At 38.2% G+C, this 16,728-nt stretch overlaps 1 protein-coding gene across 2 annotated transcripts; it reads left to right on the forward strand.

The window, feature by feature from the left end:
- The first annotated feature begins 3,150 nt into the window (after positions 1 to 3,150).
- LOC118822226 (cytochrome P450 2J5-like) lies at positions 3,151 to 15,810 on the forward strand. Of its 2 annotated transcripts, XR_005008430.1 has the most exons (10): positions 3,197 to 3,391; positions 4,567 to 4,726; positions 4,921 to 5,073; positions 5,670 to 5,830; positions 6,262 to 6,435; positions 7,125 to 7,266; positions 11,752 to 11,936; positions 12,239 to 12,380; positions 14,938 to 15,268; positions 15,591 to 15,810. XR_005008430.1 is itself a non-coding variant. In XM_036591165.1 (9 exons), the coding sequence occupies exons 1-9, from the start codon at positions 3,197 to 3,199 to the stop codon at positions 15,126 to 15,128; spliced, it is 1,503 nt and encodes a 500-aa protein (XP_036447058.1). In that variant the 5' UTR covers positions 3,151 to 3,196; the 3' UTR covers positions 15,129 to 15,173. The 2 variants fall into 2 exon arrangements, 1 of the variants encoding a protein (XP_036447058.1); XM_036591165.1 differs by lacking the exon at positions 15,591 to 15,810 and having other exon boundaries at positions 3,151 to 3,391; positions 14,938 to 15,173.
- Positions 15,811 to 16,728: the final 918 nt, after the last annotated feature.

Here is a 16,728-nt window from a genome sequence, read left to right on the forward strand (position 1 = left end):
TTAGTTTATAAGTTTTGTTTTGAAGGAAAATATCTGCATTTTATTCCTTTTACTGTGTTATCAAGCAGAAAAAAATGCATTTTTTTAGCATTTTTCTGCCATGCAATCTAGGTGGATTTAGTTCCACATTTAACAAATGTTTATGTATTGACATCGGTATCGACAGATATATACATAAAAAAATATTGAATATTATTACCACTGTCTTCGAATTACCATACTGGGGCCTCTCTAATAAATACCGATGTTCAACACTTAATGTGAACTTCAAGTGAACTCTCTGAACAGACAATGTCAAACATCAACACAAAAATGAAATTTTAGACTACCTCATTGGAAACACCCTGTCTAATAGAATGAATTGTATTTGCCAAGTACAAAACGTGACGCCAGTCAGATTGAGTCAGATCATATTAATGAACTGTCAATGCAAAACTGCATTTCCCACCATCACCAGTTTCAGTACAGGCAATACAGCTGAAATGTCTGAAGTCCACTGAATATTTATTTATTTTTTTTTTTGTATTGGCCAAGTACCACTGAATCCTGTTCAGCTTTTACACCATAAATACACAATTGGAGAGCTGGACACAACCTAACACAGAGGAAAATTCAACACAGATTTTTATTTAACTTCTCATCACTTTCTAATAGTATTGTAGCAACAACATCTGTAAATTTTGACAGATATCTGATGGACATTCTCAAGATGTACCCTGAACACAGTTATTGTACTATAAAGAAACTTTTTATATTGTTTTTTTTTTGTTGTTGTTTTGTTTTGTTTTAGATGAGCAGCGTATATGATTAAGATATAATGATAGTCACTGTAATAAAGCTACAATATGTCTATAAAAATCAAACTGCTTAGAAGCAGATAAACAGCACATAGTGAAAGATAGCCAGGTCAAGGTACAGCCTCCACATGGACTCAGGGTGTGTGTGTGTGTGGGGGGGGGAGGGGGGGTTAGTTTTACAACTAAGCATCCCAAACTAAACATCAAGTGAACTTCACTTTCCCTCACCTAAATTCAATGCAGTTCATTTTTTAAAAACTTTTAAAATCTTATCATGTTGATATTTTTGTTTAAAATTAAATTTTCCAGTGTTTGACAGCCTCTTTTCACTAATCATATTTATTTTGATGCATATAGGTTAAAACAACATGGAATTGAATTGAATTAGTCGTGTTTGCAACAACTTACCTGACTTTTCAAGCAAATATAACATTTATCCCTGTCGGTGGGGTAAGTTGTAACATTTCCACTAATGCCACTTTCACTTGTTGCTCTAGAAAAATAAAAGTACAAAAGATTTTCAACCAAAGCTTGTAAGCAGAAAAAAAATCATGCACCAGTCATTGTTATTCATTTTCACCTACAGTACATTATTTAAGCAAACACTTGAGCTTGCTTTTACAGTGTAATACATTAATGTAGTGTTTTTGTATAAAAGGTGTTTGTTTCTTATTCATATAAATGCATATATGCTTTAATGCATTTTACCATGTTTTTCAAATTTTATCAAAGCTTGAGGTCACATTAATGAAGATTATTTTGAGAACAAAAAGAATAAATAAAGGTTAAGGTCATGTACCATATAGTGTACGTAGAGATCTTATATTCTTGTATATAGTCTAGTGTTGTAGTACTCATGTCCAGTTTTGGTCTGACGACTGGAAATGAATGGAAATTAATGGTGTATGACTCAAAGGCTGCAGTGACAAACACCGGCCAGGACAGCGGGGAGAGAGCTGCGAGTGGGTGACAAATTGACATTATGAATGAAAATGGATCATTCAACCCCTGGCACCATATTTTACATCAGGAGAGGAAAAACGGGTTTCTAATGTCTATCCTCAAACTGGTATGGCAATTTATTAATATAATCCTAAAAAGTGGCTTTATGAAGGAAAATATAGGCTTTTGACCACTACCACCATAATTATATCAGAATCAGTGGATTTCTGAGATTTTGTCTGAAATTTGCTGAGTGTTGTTAGAAAATAACTGCTGGCAATTTATTCATATAGTAAAAGTTAGGACACATGAATCTTTTTAAAAAGTGTCATTTTAAGGTAAAATATAGGCCTTCATAATTTCAGTTTATAAGTTTTATTTTGAAGGAAAACATCTACATTTTATTCCTTTTACTGTGTTATCAAGCAGAAAAAAATGTGGCATTTCTCTGCTATGCAATCTAGGTGGATTTAGTTCTACATTTAACAAATGTTTATGTATTGTCATCGGTATCGACAGATATATACATAAAAAAATATTGGATATTATAACCACTGTCTTCGAATTCCCATATTGGGGTCTCCCTAATAAATACCAATGTTCAACACTTAATGTGAACTACAAGTGAACTCTCTGAACAGACAATGTCAAACATCAACACAAAAATTAAATTTTAGTTTACCTCATTGGAAACACCCTTTCTAATAGAATGACCTTATATTTGCCAAGCACAAAACGTGATGCCAGTGACTAAAAGATGTGTATTTTCTGTCATAATGCCACTTTTTATTTAAACATGTATGTGTCCTGAGTAAGACTATGTTAATAAAGTGCCAGCACAAAACTGTATTTCCCAGCAACACTAGTTTTAGTATAGCCAGTAGAGCCAAAATGTCTGAAATCCACTGATTTTTTCTATTCGCCCACTACAAAATGTGGTGCAAGTGGCCGAAAGACATGCATTTTCCTTCATAATGGCACTTTTATTAAAGATTTATGTGACTTGAGTCAGAGAATATTAATAAACTGTCAATGCAAAACTGCATTTCCCACCATCGCCAAAATGTCTGAAATTCATTGATTTTGTGTATTTGCCAAGTATGAAATGTGGTGCCAGTGGCTGAAAAATGCATTTTCCTGCATAATGAGACTGTTTTCTTTTTTTTTTTTTGTTTGTTCTGCTTTAATTGAGTCAACAAAAATACAGTACAAGAAGGGTAGAATTTGTCAATAGAAAATGTATAAAAAAAACATGAAAAAGTGACACTAAACAAGTACCAATACAACAAAGAAAAGCAATGACTAGTTAATAATTTTCAATCAGCCAAAAAACAAACTTACTCATTGAAGGAGGGACTTTTATCTTGACAAGATTTCATTGGCTATTCTGGCCAAGTGTGCCCTGGTTTCACTGTATAAAGGTGTGTGTGTCTGTGCTCTCCTGCACTTCTCTCAGAATGGAGTCTGTGCTGAGATATTTGGACTGGACTTCAGTGGGCTTGGCCCTGCTGGGTGGTCTGCTCTCTCTGCTTCTGCTAGAGATCTTCAGGTTGAACTCCTCCAGGAGCCGCTACCCTCCCGGACCCAAACCGTTGCTCTTTGTTGGTAACCTGCCACAGCTCATAAACACCCCAATGGAACTCTTCAGATCGGTCAGTTTTGCATGTTGTTTGTTATTGAGACAGTATGTAGTAGAGATTAAGACCATGTCATGCATCATGTACTATTTTTACACATGAACATTTCCACAGATCTGGAGAGCTAATTTGAAGAGCTTTCCACTCTTTATTACTATGCCAGTGTTTAGCTGAAATATTCTATTTTTACACATGAAAATCTCAATTGACACGAATAAAAAAAATAAATATGACAAATTTTAGATGATTGTTGACAGTGTTTGAATATAAAGTGAAACTCCAAAGTTCTAGCACATGCTTACTTGGCACTGAGGAGACCAAAATAGAGCAACAGTGCAAGATACGATGCATAAAATATGGGTGTCGGTTGTACAGCTGTTGGTGCGTCAGTACGCTATGATGTTAGAAATATCATAAAACCCATAGTGGTGTCTGTGAGAAGTACACTGGTGGATTTTTTTACGTAACCATCTTATAGATTATCTTATAAAAAAGGGGAGGCTGGTCTTTTTTTCTGACTTATAAAAGACACAGGGCCACTGGTCTATCGTACCTTCAAAATAAAATCTCTTTTCGGCATTACGTGGTTCTAAGTTTAAGGCTCAGACATTCCACCCCACACATAAATAGAGCGTCTGATATGTACTGCACACACAACCGGCCACAGCTATTAGTGTTTTTACATCATTATCATGAGATGAACAATGCTGTTTTTCCGAGAAAACTGAACAATTTTCTTGAAATATTAAGAAATTAATTAATTAACTAATTAAGTAATATTAAGAGAGAAAGTATTTTACTTTGTCTTTCATGCAAAACACCACTCTTTTTTATGATCATCTGTACAACTTGGCCTGTACCAAGGTAAAAAAAAGCATTAGAAGTTCATAAATAAGCTATTTCAGTTTTTTTGTCATCTAATGATGAACATGTCCATAGTCTTAAATATATAAGTAGGCATATTTAATGTAGTTTGCCCAATTATGACTGCCAAAATAATGCTAATTTCCTCTAAGGAATTTGCAGTGTTATGTTAGCACTGAGATAAGAGTGGTGTACATTTGTACATTGTAAGCCAGCCAGTGAATAAACATGAAACCAGGCCTCTACATCAATATGGTGTCTTCCTTTAGCACCCTACACTTTTCCATCAAGCTGTAGATGCAGTAAACCTTTTACTTCCTCAACAGATGACAAAATATGGGGAGATCTGTTCCATGTACCTAGGCAGGCAGCCAGTAATAGTGTTGAATAACCTGCAGATAACGAAGGAAGCTTTTGTTCAGAATGGGGCCGTGTTTTCTGGAAGGCCGGCCATGCCAGTGATCGACTGGATTACCAATGGGTTTGGTCAGTAACACAAGACTCATCAACTTCTTTGCTTTACTTTTGCTGCTGTAGTACATGTCTCAGCATTGCTGTTTCATCTGCAGCGTGAGACGTCTCTCAATAGATGACTAAAAGTCATTTTGCCTTAGTCTCTGATATTTACTCCCATTATCTTTCCTTTACTATCTCACTGTACCTCTTTCTGCCTCTCTCAGGTATCCTGGCAGCCACATATGGTCATTCTTGGAAACAGCAGCGCCGCTTTGCTCTGCACACTCTGCGCAACTTTGGTCTGGGGAAGAAAACAGTGGAGGAGCGCGTGGCCGAGGAGGCTCAATACCTCATAAAAGAGATGCTCAAGCAGGAAGGTAGTCACAGCTGCATTTACGAAACTTCTGAGTGGATAAATGTAGATTTGGGCTCAGGTGCTCTAATTAACACTCATGAGTCAATTTCTTCCTACATTATATTTAATTATTTCTCACTTGTATCACATGAAAACTGGTCATAATATTGGATGGGAGGACTACACAAATAATACCTCTCAATAGCTTTGAGCATCACATTTGAGATGCCTCTTCCCAGCTATAATTAAGTGCACAATTAAAGTAATGTTATGAGAAGCTTTATAATATGTGGTCTAAAACTCTTGAGGTTGAGTTTTGTATTTTATATTTTGTACATTTATATTAACAACCACCATGTAATGTAAATCAAGCCTAGATTCCTTAGAAAGCTCTAGATTTCTAAGATTTTCTAATGCATTACATTATAATTTGTTGTTATTTGTTTATTGACTTTTTGTAGTCAGGCTACATCCTTAAGAGTGAGTGCTGAACAAACACTGTAGCTCAGACATAGTATCTCGTTCATCAATAATGGGACAAGAGCCAATTTTCTGGCTTATGAATATACAAGTGCTATGATGATATTTATTGAATTTGACTGCCATTTCGTTTTAAAGGGAAGCCTTTTTACCCCATCCACGTAATTATGAATGCAGTCTCCAACATCATCTGCTCTGTCGTGTTTGGGGACCGCTTTGAGTATGACGACAAGCAATTTGCTAAGTTGCTGGAATTTCTCAATGAAAACCTTCGCCTTCTTGGATCAACTGCAGGACAGGTAACAACCAATTAGATCTTTCCTGATGATTACTGATTCTCAGAATCACAACTTGTCATTGATTAGGTTTCTAGAGCTAGAAATCCATGATCTAAATTAATTGTATGAAAGTACAGATATTTTGAAATCCTTCTGGGCCAAATTCCAGATGAAGCATATACCTACACTAAAATGATTTTTAACAAATAATATCCATTTACAATTTGATTTAATCCTTTACTACCCTTTGAACCTGTGTCCCAGACAACCAGTTCCCTTTATCTTTAGCATGAATGATGCTAATTTAACCTTAGCTCAACCTTTGATTTCTTTGTAATATTTTCACTAGTAACTCCTAATGTGGAAATGTAGTTTTTAAATGCAAAGAACCTTCAAAAATGTTATCATATTTAATGATCCTGTGGGACATTCGTCTGCTTCTTTTTTTGTAGATCTTCAACCTGTTCCCCTTCATAAAGCACTTCCCAGGACCACACCATAAGGTGTGGCAGAATGCCAACTCCTTAAAAGAGTTCATCCGTGAGGCCGTGGAGGAGCACAGGAAGTCTCTGGACCCAGAACACCTTCGAGATTTCATTGATGCCTACCTTGTGGAGATGACCAAGGTGAGAGGTCAAGTAGCAGGACAAACTGCTGACCCAAGAGACAATTCTGAAAGGAGGAACCCTATCATTACATATTTATGAACTTAATTTGACCATTATCAAGAGTCATAGAGTGTTGTTTAGTTTTGCTGCCCTCTGGCTGAGTGACTGAGTGACCGATACCATTGTGGAAACATGCTTTTGCAAGCACCCCCCTAGATAAACAGTAGGTAACATACTAAAACCCCAAATGTAGGGCTAACAAACAAATCATGAAAGAAAACACAAAAACGCATTATTTGAAAAAAGGGCATTTACTATACACTGTGGGCAGGTGGACTAAAATATTAATTTGCCACCCCGCACATCATGCCAGGGTTTTTTGTTTCATGATCCACAGACACTTGCTTGCCTAGTCTTGTTAATGGTGCAGTATTTGATTTGGTTGAGGGTGAGCACCGAGAACCTTAATGTTTCACATAATAGTTACAGTATCTCTATCATTTGCAGACTGTATCTCTTCCAGAGTGACTTACAGCAATGCTTCCTTTATTGTAGTGCAAATATACCCGAGTTTAAGGACACTTTCCGTTGTCGGGTATTGAAGTTGTCCTGTACAACATATAATAGATCAATCATTCTATCAGCCTAGAGTCTTCTTCAGTAGCTAATGTGTGACAGACGAACAATTCTCTTCTTGTTCTGGGCAGCAAGTGTCAAAAGAAGACTCTTCATTCCATGAGGATAACATGATCATGTCCACTGCTGACCTTTTCCTCGCTGGAACGGACACCACAGCCACAACTCTCAGATGGGGCCTCATTTACATGATGGACCACCCTGATGTGCAAGGTACACAACAGTATGGACCAAGATTAGTCAACAGTATGCAGATAGCAATATTCCTTCTGTCATGCCACGATCGAATGCAATTTGATGTGACTGCATAGAAATAAATATGTAACATAACATCAGCTATGAAACACACTTTGCTCTCCACTCAGTCTTAAGTTCATGCTGCCACATGCGCGTGTCTCTTAATAAGCCGGTAACCTTTGGTATTGCTCTCTCAAGTTTACGGTCTTTCACTTTGGGTTTCCCTAAGTTATAGCTCCCAGTATAAGTATTCAAAAAAAAAAAAAACTTAATAAATAAAAATAAAAATAACCCAAACTTAAAAAACATTGTATGTTTACTCCCCTACATGGGAAAGCAGAAATTAAAGAAATAAAAAAGGAATTTTATTTTGTTTTTCTGAAAGATATTTGAGATTGCAATCCCTTTTTTGTTAATCTTTAATTTTCAGTTTTTCCTACCCTTATCAGTGGCTTACTGGTGTGCACACTGGGATTGTGACCCGCAGAGAGGTAGTTCAATCCCCCCCTTTTACCTAGAATTATCTCAGCTTAAACAGCTTGTCAAGCCCTGTGCCTCAGTATATGGCCCAGTGGCTTAACCCTTGGCCTTCTGTTCACCCTTCAAGCAGATCGCCGGTTCAAACCGGGGGTAAGCCAGCCCCCATGTCAAAGCAAAACCTCCCACTTTGAAATTCCCCAATGCTCCATGGTGGTTTGCATTGTTTTACTACTCACAGGTCTAGCCCTAGCCTAGGCCACCCCTGTATAGGAGAATAAGCCTGCCATGTTCCTGCTCAGAACTGTTTATGGCCACCATGTCTAGGGAAGGATGCCTGGTTCTTTCTTGCTTCATATACAGCAGGGCAAGCCATCGGAATATGGAAGCAATAATGGCCGATTTCCATCAGGGCCTGAGTGAGGTGGACTGGAGCACATGTGGGTTTTCCTTTATACCCAATTCCTCCTGAGCAGGCCAAGCAGCCCATGAAGTTAAGATGTACCTGTCTTTCCTGGCAAGAACGCAAATCCTGCATGTGGGAAGGCAGGTGCCTTTACTGTGGGCAAGCCAGCCACTTCTGCCCTGAAAGCCCTGAACTTATGGGGGAAAGTCAAGATCCATTGCAGGGACAAACCTGTGACAAACTCAGGTCATTCTTCCAAGGCACCCAGGTTTTTCTTAAGCGCTGCCCACTCTGTGCGAGAAATTACTTCAGGCATTTATTGACTTGAACAGGGAACTTTACCAATGTCACCTTGGCCAAGGCCCTAAACCTGCCACTAGTGAATTTCGAGGTCCCTGTACCGGTTTCAGGCATTGGCGGCCAGCCTCTTGGTTTGGGCCAGGTCTACCAGCAGACCCAGCCCCTCCCTTTATGAGTGGATCAGAATGTTGAGCAGATTTAGCTTCTGCTCCCTTGGGCCTTTGAGCTGCAGCTGATTTTAGGGTTTCCCTGCGTACAGCGTCACAGTCCATGCCTGCTTTGGCCTTCCTGGTCTGTGGAGGGTTGGGGTTCTTAATGTAAGAGGTCCAATCAAGTCAACATTCTAGAGCTCTGGCTGACTACTAGGCCTGCACGATATATCATTTCATCACAAGATGTGCAATGTCAAGTAAGGCAAATGAAATCAAACATATCATGCTACTGTTGGGAATCTAAAGGGTTAAGGTTCTGAGTACATTGCATTGTGGTAATTGTAGTAAGTTTACCTGTAGTTCACGTGGTGCTGTAGCCCCTGCTGCACCGTGAAATGTCCTCTCATTCTGCCATGCTTTTCTTTTCATGATGGCCGTTCATTCTTGTTTTATCATCAAACTCTCTGCAATAAATGCCCAGCACTTCCCTGCCATTCGAGTCTAATTCATCCATTGTCAGTGGAAACTTGCCAAAATCATGGGTATTACCCCAAAATGTGTGGATAGTTGAACTCACTCTGGTGCTGGAGCTAGTAATGTTAAATGCTACCCAGAGCCGTTCAGAACACGGTCCAGTCCAGAGGCAGAAATCAGGAAAGGTAACACAAAAACTTTTTGCTGCTTGAAACAAGGGAAAACTCTTGTACACGGTTCTCATTTTCCATGAATAATCACGAAGGCCCCTTCTCTATTTATCAGAGTGTCTGGAGTAAAGATATGATTATGAAATTTAGGATTTGTTGTTCTGTAATAGCTACTGTCCTAAATTCAGTCCTATCTGAAGTTGTCGTGATTTCAGGTTAGGATGTTTCTGTAATATGGCCCCAGTATCATTTCTAGACACCATCATTCATTCACAGATGAGTTCCTTAATTTAGGGTAAGCAACATGCATTATTAGTAACATGAAATGTTAGATCATTGACTTCAGCTTGGATTGATAAATATGAATACAATGGTGTCATGGTGTGTCAACCAAAGTTTTAAACTACCTAATTTCTCTCTCCAAAATCACTTCAGAATAGTAGTCATAGCACTCACCTGCATTTTTATTTGGTGCATTGAAACCAATTGTATAGCATTAAAAGTCAAGAAATATTAGTTTACATAAAAAGCCTTCAGAGTAAAAAGTAATTTTTTAGCTATTTTAAAATATTTTTTTTAATTTTCTATGCAGTTGAACTCCACTACAAAATCACCTAATCATTCTAGAATGATTAATTATTTCCAAATATAACTATTTATGTCATATTGTGAAAATTCTTTTATTTTTTCATATTGCAATAAAAATGACAGAAAAAAACAAACAAACAAACAAACAAACAAAAAAAACTCAATGTCAGTTTTTTCCAATATTGTGCAGCCCTACTGACTACCTTGAGACACTGCAACAAGCCTCAATTTCTTACTAAGCCAGACTTGCACAGTGTTTATAACCTCATTAGGTTGTGCCAGGGCAACAAATGGAAGACAGCATTCAATACTCCCTCAGGGCACTGTACCTTGTGATGCCATTCAGGTTAATGCAGGAATGCAGGCACTGGCTGGAGGGGGCAGAACATCTGTTCCTGGCCTGGATGGACCACAAGAACTTGACCGATACTCAGCAGGTCAAGTGTCTCAATCTGCACCAGGTCTGATGGGCATTATTTTTCAGTCGATTTGATTTTGTCCTGTTGTATTGGCCAGGGTCAAAGAACATCAATCCCAGTACCTTTTCCAGGCTGTGAGATGACCATGCTTCAGAGCCTATAACCCCCAAGACGCAAATTGTAGCTCTCTTGTGCTGGGGACCAGAAACTACCATTCAGGGGGCGCTTTAGAATGAGCTGGACCCTGAGGTGGTCCCCGGACCAGCAGTACATTCTGTCTTCCTCCCATCCCCTACGTAGCAGCCTGCCATATCTGCACTCAGAACAGAAAGCACAGAACAAGACCAGCAGGTGTGCCCCAACCCCTTCCCATTCCATCTCAGCCATGGTCATATCTCTCTTCAGACTTCATCCCTGGGACGTGGGCAACCCAGTGATCTTGGTCATGGTGATCCGGTTTTCTGAGGCCTGCAAATTCATTGCAGTGCCTAAACTCCTGTTGGCCAGAGAGATGGCCATGCTGCTAATGTAGCATGTGGTAAGGGTCCATGGGTTCCCTACAGTGTCTGATCGAGGGCCTCAGTTCACCAGCTGATTTTCATGGTGTTCTGCCAGCTGCTAGGGCCTCAGTAAGTCTGTCCTCAGGTTTTCACCCTCAGTCATCGGTCAGACTGAAAGAGTTAACCAGGACCTCGAAAGGATGCTCAGGTGCATGGCATCCTCTAGGCCATCCACATAGTCTAAGCACTTGCTCTGGGAAAAAGTATGCCCATAATACCTTGTGGCACACCTCACTGGGCATGACAGACTTCAAGTGTCAGTTTGGGTATCTTCCTCCCATGTTCCTTAAGCAGGAGTGCAAGACACAGGTCCTAGCAGCCCGACACTTAATGCAGCAGTGTCTGCAGGTCTGGTGGAAGGTCTGTGATGCTGTCTTGGCATCTCAAAAACGGGTCGCTGGCCTTCATTGGCTTTCCTCCAATGACCTGCCACTGTGTATTGAATCTCCTAAGCTTACCTAGTGGTATGTGGGGCCCTTTAAGGTGGTTCAACTCATCAACCTAGTATCCTACTGGCTTCTCCTCCCCCGTTCCATGCGGATAAACCCGATATTCCGTGTCTCCAACCTCAGTTAAAGTCTTAAATGTCCACACTGCCATTCCCTTATCAGTGACATGGTAGTGTGCACGTTGGGTTTTCAACTCTGGGATTAGCAGTTCAGTTCCCCTCTCTAAACTATAATTATCTCAGCATAAACAGTTTCGAGCCATACTGTCCGTACTGCTCTGCACCGTTAACCTTTTAACCTTTAGCATTCTGGTCTCCCTACAAGGAGACCATCATTTTAATTTTCACACAGGATAAGCCAGCCCCCATGTTACAGAATGCTTTAATAAAACAATTCGTAAAACTGTCATTTTTTAATTATGTCCATCTTTTTTTTCTTTTTTCAATCTTTCTTGACCACGTGTCAGAGCGCTGTCATGAGGAGATCATTCAGGTGTTGGGTTTTGACCGTTCTCCCTGCATGGATGACCGCACACAGCTGCCATATACTTATGCCACCATCCACGAGATCCAGCGCTGTTCCACCATTGTCCCCACCGTGTTGCATGACATTACACAGCCAACACAGCTCCGGGGATACAACCTCCCAAAGGTAATGGAGGCATAGTGGAATGGCTTGTATTTATTTAAGTACATGACTCTAAAAAAAATGGTAATCCAAAAGTAATGGTAAGTAATTGGATTACATTACTTTAATATAGAAATCTTTTGGATTAGGATACAGTTAGATTTTTGAAAAGGTAATCAGTAAAACAGTAATATACCAGAATATATTATAAAGTAATCTTTCCATGTACACTCCCACAGGTCAAGAGATTTGCTTGACGGTAATAGATTGGATGATTTATACCTGGCATTTTTAAAATGTATGTATTTATTTATTTACCTTTGCAGGGAGCAATGGTGATGTGCAATTTAATGGCCATCATGACTGACAAAAACCACTGGAAGTACCCAAACACGTTCAACCCAGAGAACTTTCTGGATGAAAAAGGACAGTTCTGCAAAAATGACTTCTTTGTGCCGTTCTTTCTGGGTGAGTCTGCTGTTTCTACAGCAAAGCTAATGAGCTATGCACATTGCTGCAAAATAAGCTTCAACAACACAAGGGTGGGAGATATGCCAAAAAATGTAACCCTGCAATATTTGAAGACATTTTCAAGATACACAATGCATATCACAATATTTAGTGCTATCAAAAATTTTAGTACATTTTTAGGTACACATTGTATTCAATTCATACACAACTCTCCAATAAATCAAATTAAACAGGCTGATAAAATATTGTCATGTTACCAACCTTACTTTCAGCACCGGACATAGAGGGAAATATTTGGGTGTATAAACGTGCCCAGCATTTAATTAGGAACACTATACTAATACTGTGTAGGACTTCCCTATCCTCTCAAAACAACCTCAATTTTCATAGCATGGGTTTTACAAGATGTTGGAAACATTTCTTTAAGATTCTGATCCATGTTGACTTGATTGCATCACGCAAATAATGCAGATTTGTGACCAGACCAGTTTGTAATTGGCTTTTGCTTTGTGACATGGTGCATTGCCATGCTGGAAGTAGACATTACAGGGTGGGTAAACTGTGGTCATGAAGGGATGCACATGGTAACAACACTCCAATAGGCTGTGGCATTCAAGCGATGATTGATTTGTATTAAAGAGCCCAAAATGTGCCATGAAAACATTCCTCAGACCATTACACCACCTCCACCAGCCTGGACTGTTGACACAAGGCAGGTTGGGTCCATAGATTTATGCTGTTGTTGCCAAATTCAGGATGCTCCCATCTGTGTGCTACAGCAGAAATCAAGATTCATCAGACCAGGCTACATTTTTACAGTCTTCATCTGTCCAGTTTTGGTGTGCGTGTGCCTACTGCAGCCTCTGTTATCTGTTCTTGGCTGAGAGAAGGGGAACCCAACATGGTCTTCTGCTGTTGTAGCCCATCTCCCTCAAGGTTCAATGTGTTGTGCATTCTGAGATTATTTTCTGTTTGCCACAGGTGTACAGAGTGGTTATCTAAGTTACCGTAGCCTTTCTGTCAGCTCAAACCAGTCTCTGTTGACTTCTCTCATCAAAAAGGCATTTCTGTCTGCAGAACTGCCAGGTTTCTTTTCCTATTGTTGCACCATTCTTAGTGAAATCAAGAGACATTTTTGTGTGAAAAGTCCCAAAAAAAATCCCATAAACAGTCACATTTTCCTCCCTTTCTGATGGTTGCTGTAAAACATTTCTTGAAGCTGCTGGACAGTATCTGCATGATTTTATGCACTGCACTGCTACTGCAAGGTTGGCTGATTAGATAATTGCATGAATGCGTAGGTTTACAGATGTTCCTAATAAAGTGCTCGGTGAGGGGATATAAAGGCTTAAAATCAAAGATGTCTCATCTGTTCTGTTCTGTTAGCCTACCACTTTATGGCTGAGCTGTTATTGCACCTAGATGCACCTGTCTTGTTGACCAGGACAAATCTAGTGGGGTAGAAATTTGACAAACTTACTTGTTGGACTAGTGGCATCATTTCGCTACTGACGGAACAAAACCTCGTATCTCCATTTTCGTCGTTTTTCACGAAACGTGTACGTTTTTCAGGTTTCGACATAATTTGAAAATGCCTGTTGCCCTTTACATTGTGTGTAAATTTCATGACGAATGGACCAAAAAAATGGCGCGAAATGACTTTTAAAAATTCTGGTTCCATTGGCTTAAATTAAAAGTAAAGTGTTTTTTGCTTCTCCTGTAAAGTTACCATTTTGGAGATATGAGGTTTTGTTCTGACAGCAGCGATATGTTAAAGTTAAGTTACAAAGTAACTGAGCTCTTCAGCACTACCCGTTCTACTGCAAATGTTTGCCTGTTGAGATTAAATGGCTATAAACTTGTTTATATGCATGTTTTACCTAAGATTGTGGCTAAAATGTCCAAAATGAAATTTGTAATAAGAACTGATTCATCACTGGACTAATTTAGAGTGCTAACAAAGTAACACTTGATGCCCAAGACAACAATAAAGAACAACATTGAGTGGGGTAATTTGTCAGTTGGTTAAAACCAGAATTTTTAATCAGAAATAAATAACTTTCAAGAAAATAGAAAATAAATATTGAATAAAATGTCACTGAAACATACTGTACTCACATAATTTTGTAAAATTTCAAAATATTTTTTTCTTTATTTAAATAGAAAAAAATAAACATACAAGCAACTGAAATTACCACTAATATTTTGAAAAAAAAATAAATATATATATAATATATATATATATATATATATATATATATATATATATATATATATATATATATATAAAACGTTACATGCACAGGCTAAAAACAAGGTCTGTCTCAATGTTTAGGTCTCAAATAATCTCAAAATCAACATTATACTGAGGAAGAAATGATGCCAATAGTAAATAATTCACTCACATCCTCAGAAGATGTGTGCTATACCAAGTTTTGACTGAGTTCTCCTTGAATACTATTTCAACACGCTCACATTCATCAGATTCGTATAAGGGGTCCACAAAATTATACTCATTAATTTGTGTGTGTGTATGTGTGTGTTTTTGCTGCAGGTCCGAGAGCATGTCTGGGTGAGACTCTGGCGAGAACTGAGCTCTTCATCTTCTTCACCTCTCTGCTTCAGCAGCTGAAGTTCTCGTGGCCTCCTGGAGCTCCACGCCCAAACATGGATGGCATCTTGGGCATCGTCCGCTCTCCATGTCCCTTCAATACAATCTGCCTCAGCAGAGAGACCACTCACTGAATCCTGTTCAGCCTTTACACCATAAATACACGATTTTAATTCTGGATTTAACTCAACTCAACAAAAACACATTATCAACTCTTACTTTGTACCATCACTAACCTGAGATAAATGTCAGAGAGAGCCAGACACAACCTAACACAGAGGAAAATATAACACAGATTTCACTTTATCATACTACCATGACAACATCATCTGTAAATTTAGATATCTGATGGACAGATGATGGACTGATGACTCCAAAAGCCATATAATAGTATAAGCGTACCAATTTGAGTGAAAAGTAGAGTCTTTGAAAGTTGAATGATTTTCAGAATTTCTTACTATGCGGTATACCTTCTTTAGCGTTAATGACAGCCTGCATTGGCATGGACTGGCATCATACAAAAGCCCCTGATGTGCAGCTCAAATCCTCCTGAGAGTTGTCTGAACATGAGTTTCACTGGAAGAGACAAGACTAAAAAACAATCTGACCTATCTGTATGAAAGGCCTCAACATGGCCAATTTCACACATTTACTTAAATTTGAAAAGTGATCTTGAAATAGCGCAAAATTTATTAATTTTAATAATTTTTTTGTTTTAAATGTTTCAAAACTGCACAACTTTCTGTATTGTAAAACTGTATACATATGTGTGTGTGTGTGTGTGTGTGTGTGTGTGTGTGTGTATGTGTGTGTGTGTGTGTGTCTGTGTGTGTTTTATATGTATATATGCAAAGTAGTTAAATGTGAACACATTCAAATATGGCATTTTTCTTTTAATTTCTAATTTTAGTAAACAATTTTTCTTTATTTGCTGAGTCTAACAGTGAAAAAAATAAAACATAAAATAAAAAATGTGTCATTTTTTGCAAAGGCAACATTTAATGTTTTATTTATTATAAAAAAGAATGTTTTATAATTGTTATAATTTAGAACAATTCTGAACAAGGCCAAAACAACAGCTTAACAGCATAACAATAAAAACATTAATAATAATAATAATAATAATAATAATGTTGGTAACACTTTCTATGAATGTCACATTTGTAAGCATCTATAAACACATTTATAACATGTTATAATGCATTCATAAGGCATTATAAACATGGTTATAAATATTTATAAAAATGAATTACACTGAATTGCACTTTATAGCCATGTTTATTGTACATTATGAATTGTTAATATAATGCATTATAAGTAGTGTTAATAACATGTTATACTGTCAGTGGCAAAGAAGTCAGTCCCAGCTTGGAGAGCATAAAATAAAGACAAATACAAAGTTTATTTTATTATTTACACCCTGGAATTTCCAATACTTTATTACTCACTGCTGGTGCTGTTAGAACTGCATCTTCAGGACTTCAGTCCTGAATATTCAGAGGCTGTCCAGCCTAGAATTATTGCTACAATGTGCTTTTCTTAACCAGCACTCTGACTTTAAATGTTACATTACATCACTGCAAACCAAATACAAAAACACTACTGATGGCAGCTCTAGTTTAAACTCTGACATTTGAAGCCTGTAATGAGCTTTATTATGTATGTTTTAGTGTTTCAGTAAATCCTTCAGTAAATACATCAACTTGAAGCCTCACTCTTAACACTGGAGGAGGC

This window comes from Colossoma macropomum, unplaced genomic scaffold (genome assembly GCF_904425465.1).
Source record: "Colossoma macropomum unplaced genomic scaffold, Colossoma_macropomum, whole genome shotgun sequence".
Classification (NCBI taxonomy): Eukaryota; Metazoa; Chordata; class Actinopteri; order Characiformes; family Serrasalmidae; genus Colossoma; species Colossoma macropomum.

Coding starts and splice junctions, on each gene's coding strand:
- LOC118822226 (XM_036591165.1), top strand. CDS start 3,197: ATGGAGTCTGTGCTGAGATATTTGGACTGGACTTCAGTGGGCTTGGCC. Junction 3,392..4,566: donor CAATGGAACTCTTCAGATCG/GTCAGTTTTGCA, acceptor CTTCCTCAACAG/ATGACAAAATATGGGGAGAT. Junction 11,937..12,238: donor GGGGATACAACCTCCCAAAG/GTAATGGAGGCA, acceptor TTACCTTTGCAG/GGAGCAATGGTGATGTGCAA.